Here is a 4,024-nt window from a genome sequence, read left to right on the forward strand (position 1 = left end):
GTCCCTTTAACGTCCCTTGAGTCTCCTTGATCATCATAATCATCCAATGGACGCCTTTTGATAGCGATGAAGAAGTCATCAAGTGTCGTTTGACCCGTAAGCATCCCCTCTAGCATTTTGGAGGCCATTTGGCTTGTATCAACCATAAAGACTCAATTAGTCAGGATGACCCACCAAAATGAGGTTGAAGAAGACAAAGTGACGGGGTATTTTGGCCTTCCTAATTGAGACCATAAAGCTCGTAAAGATCTAGAGACTTCAGGAGTTGAAGAACAAAAAGAATCAGTTGATGGGCCGAGTCTTTGGGCCTATCTCAATTTTTTATTTAGGTTTAGGTTTATTTGTGTTAGGACCAAAATTTTGTCCTTTTTTGTGCTTTACTTTCGAAGTTTTGTGTGACATTTATATTTTCATAATAAATACAAAAAAGGGTCCCTCTGGACCAAAAAATAATTAAAAAATTAATAAAATAGCTGAAAGCATATTAATTTGTCTTTTTAAGTATATTTTTTCATAAGTCATTCATAATGCTTCTTTCAGTTCTGTTTAAATAATAATCTTTTTATTTTTTGGCTTCATATTATTAGTTCATGGTGTATGTTTTTAGCAATATACCATTTGAAGACTATATATATGAACAAATAAAAAAAAAACAAATTTAAATGAGCATTTTCTTGTTTAGTAAATCGAAAACGAAATCGTTAAAGACCCCAATCAATTAACCGAAAACCAAACAATAGTTATCTTATTGATTTGATTATCGATTTAGAATATTCACAAATAGAATGTCGATAAATCAAATCAAAAAGATACAAAATCAGATTGAACCAACCGATTAGCACCCATAAAGTTGATAAGGACATGACGCACATTCAGGTCACTGAGACATGGCCTAATAGAAAAGCATGAAGGTCAAAGATTAAGGTAGAATGTTTAACAGTGGTCAAGCAATTTTTCTTTTTTATGGGAGAGTTAAATTCTAGTTTAGAGCACCTAATTTAATTCCTCTTCGCTCTAGTTATTGTTGTTGCTGCTTTACTTTAAATATCTTTAAAAGTTTGCAATCGATATTATTATTGTTTCCTTTACTTTGATTATCTTCAAAATTTTGTGGTCGGTATCTTTTTTCTCTTCAATATTTTCAACATTTCTTGTATTTTCAAACTTGTTTTTTCTTGTATTTTCAAACTTGTTTTCAATAACGTTTTTATTTAGCTAATGGTCTAGCTGAAACAACTTTTAACCTACAAAGGTAGTGATATTTGCACAATCACTAGGCTTTTTTTCCTCTTTCAAGAGATTCTGTCTCAAAATCATCCCTAGAGGGGGATGCTACCAATCCTAATGAGGACGTTATGAATTTCTTTTCTGGGAAGTGAGAGGTATTAAACAAAAACCTCGAATAGGGCTAGATAGAGGAAGACATAAAAGAAATCGAGTTTGTTGAGCAAGTCAAACTTGATCTTGCGGCACGCGAGCACAAATCTCCCTATATAAAAAGAAATTCTTGGGTTAGGGTGAAATCTGGATATCTGCTATATGCTTAACACATGCAAGTCGAACATCTTCTAAAAAACCATCATAAAGTTTTCATACCAAAAGTATTAGAAAGATCTGTGTACACCCCACCCTCCCCAAATCCCGTGGATTACATTGGGTCGTTGATGTTGACGTTGCCACATTAACGTGTGTAGATCCAAAGACAAATGCCCGGGGAACGAGATGTCTCGGAAAAACCAAACTAACAAGAATTGCATTATGAAACAGACAGCTTCCCAATTTTTTCGTCCAAAATACACAAGCCAATCCCAAGAAAGGGATTAAGCAGTCAAGATTCTGTTAACCATGATAAACAACTATTAATTTATTTTTAAACCATTGTAACAAGAATTATAAATAAAACGAACTGTTAATATATCCTGCAAACCTACATGTTTCGCCCAAATGGTATTCAACAAAAAAATAATAGAACTACATAAGACAAAATGTCCCCTAAATATTCTTTCAAAATAAAAAAGAAATTGCTTGGGACCATCCAAGCCAAAAACTAATACCTCTTCTGTACGAACCCTCATTAAGTTTTGACAAAACAAGCTCCTAGGATAATTTACAACTTTATAAGAATACTACAATCACCCATACAATCAACTCCGAAGCAGAAGAAAACAGTCAGAGTTGCAACTGTCCCAAGCCTCTGCGAGATGATCTTGAAGGGGGTCGATTCAAGTCTGCTCCTTGGGCAGATCGCTTTGATTCTTCTGCTATTTGTACATCCTGAATAGAGGAAGAGGTTTAAACAGAGATTTTAAACCATGTAACAAAATTCACATTGCAATACCACATATGGAACTTGAGAAATACTAAACATGAATAGCAGTAGTCCGAGCACAACTCTTTATCTGTTGTACAGCCCTTCCCCCGCCCATATCAAATTTTTTTAGTCATTAATCCTTCTTTAATAGAAAAAGAAAATCAGTTGTCTCAGAAATTCTGATTCCCCTTTGAACAAGCACCAGTACAGCTAAGAGTAAAATCAGTAGAAAAAGTATCAATGAAGAAGTCTAAATATTTTCAGTAAATTGTGTGGACAAAAGAAGCAGGGTAAAACCTTCGCTGATGAAGTAGACATAAAACGTGATTGAGTCTGTGACTTTGAATGCAAATGATGTTGCTTCTGAATTTGCTGAAACTGCAGCAGTTTTGAGGCAAAGTTTATCCCATTATGCATGTCAAGTGAATGTTCATTCAGGACTCCCTCGGAGATTTGTGACCCTCCTCCCCCATAATTAAATTGAGAATAAGGAATCCCAGATGAAGTTCTCCTATAATTATCTTCCTTGAAGGAATATGATGGCACAGTTCTTAAACGAGTGCGGAGAATCTTAAAGGCTGCACTTTGCTGCATCAATTGATTAAAAGATGTTTCAAATTAGCAAACAAGCACATATAACTGCATTACAGTGATGAATATCTTGACATTTGCCACACAATGTTTCTCATTTAACTCAGACACACACATACGAAATGTCAAGTATGCATCAACGATAAACATTTTTTTAGACTAAAGCATCAATGATGATACGAAAGCAGAAAGAGAAACAATAAGCAAATGCTCCCTCAATTCCAATTTATGTGAACCTATTTGACTGGCAAAGAGTTTAAGAAAGAATGAATTTTTGGAACTTGTGGCCACATGACAATATTTGTGTCACACAAGACTTTTGGAACTTGTGATTTTAAACATGCCATAACATTTGTAGGAAGTTTCTCATAAGGGAAAAATTGGAAGTTCCTATTAAATTGTTTCTAATTTAGAAAGGGATCATTCTTTTTCAAACTAGCTAAAAAAAATAACGTTCACATTAAGTGAAACGAAGGGAGCATCCACTTTTAATAAGAGTAGATAAGGTGATGAGCAGGAGAAATGAATAAATTCAGATGAGCTCTTTGTTAATGTTGTCTGTAAGACTAAACATCAAAATTAAGCAGTATAAAATGGAAAACACCTGTGATACTAATTCTAAGGATAATAACAATAACAGCTGACCGAATTTACTTATTCTGTTTAAGAGGAACAGCTGATAGAATAACACAGGCGACCACATGATCAAAACTTTTCGAACTGCATTAAACTCGAGACACTAGATTTGTGAACAAAAGATGATACAAGGAAACTCTTAAGATGCACATACCAGATAAGAATATTTATTGATGCAATCTTAGAATTCAAAGAGCTCTGTTTTGAATTCCTATAGATGTCACTAAAGGAGTTTTAAAAAGGTGACAGCCTAGACTGTTATGTCGCAATAATGTCATGTGAATTGAATAGACTTAAGAGTCGTTGTTCTCAGTTTCTAATTGTGAAATGTCACTAAAGGAGTTTTAAAAAGGTGACAGCCTAGACTGTTATGTCGCAATAATGTCATGTGAATTGAATTAGACTTAAGAGTCGTTGTTCTCAGTTTCTAATTGTGAAACTAAAAACCCGAAGACATGCCTGAAACTTGCCTATTTTGGAAACTTG

General features: G+C 34.2%; 1 protein-coding gene across 2 annotated transcripts in view; it reads right to left on the reverse strand.

The window, feature by feature from the left end:
* Positions 1-1,839: 1,839 nt before the first annotated feature.
* Positions 1,840-4,024, reverse strand: part of LOC107847360 (protein VAC14 homolog) — a 33,720-nt gene continuing 31,535 nt past the window's right edge. For both annotated transcript variants that reach the window (XR_007046898.1, XM_047399073.1), the window contains exons 2-3: positions 2,609-2,899; positions 1,840-2,274 (exon numbers count right to left, since the gene is read on the reverse strand). Coding sequence is in view for 1 of the 2 variants with exons in the window: in XM_047399073.1 (XP_047255029.1) it covers positions 2,170-2,274; positions 2,609-2,899 (396 nt within the window). In the remaining variant the exon portion in view is untranslated. The remainder of the gene's footprint in view (positions 2,275-2,608; positions 2,900-4,024) is intronic.

The sequence above is a fragment of the Capsicum annuum genome, chromosome 11 (assembly GCF_002878395.1).
Source record: "Capsicum annuum cultivar UCD-10X-F1 chromosome 11, UCD10Xv1.1, whole genome shotgun sequence".
Classification (NCBI taxonomy): domain Eukaryota; kingdom Viridiplantae; phylum Streptophyta; class Magnoliopsida; order Solanales; family Solanaceae; genus Capsicum; species Capsicum annuum.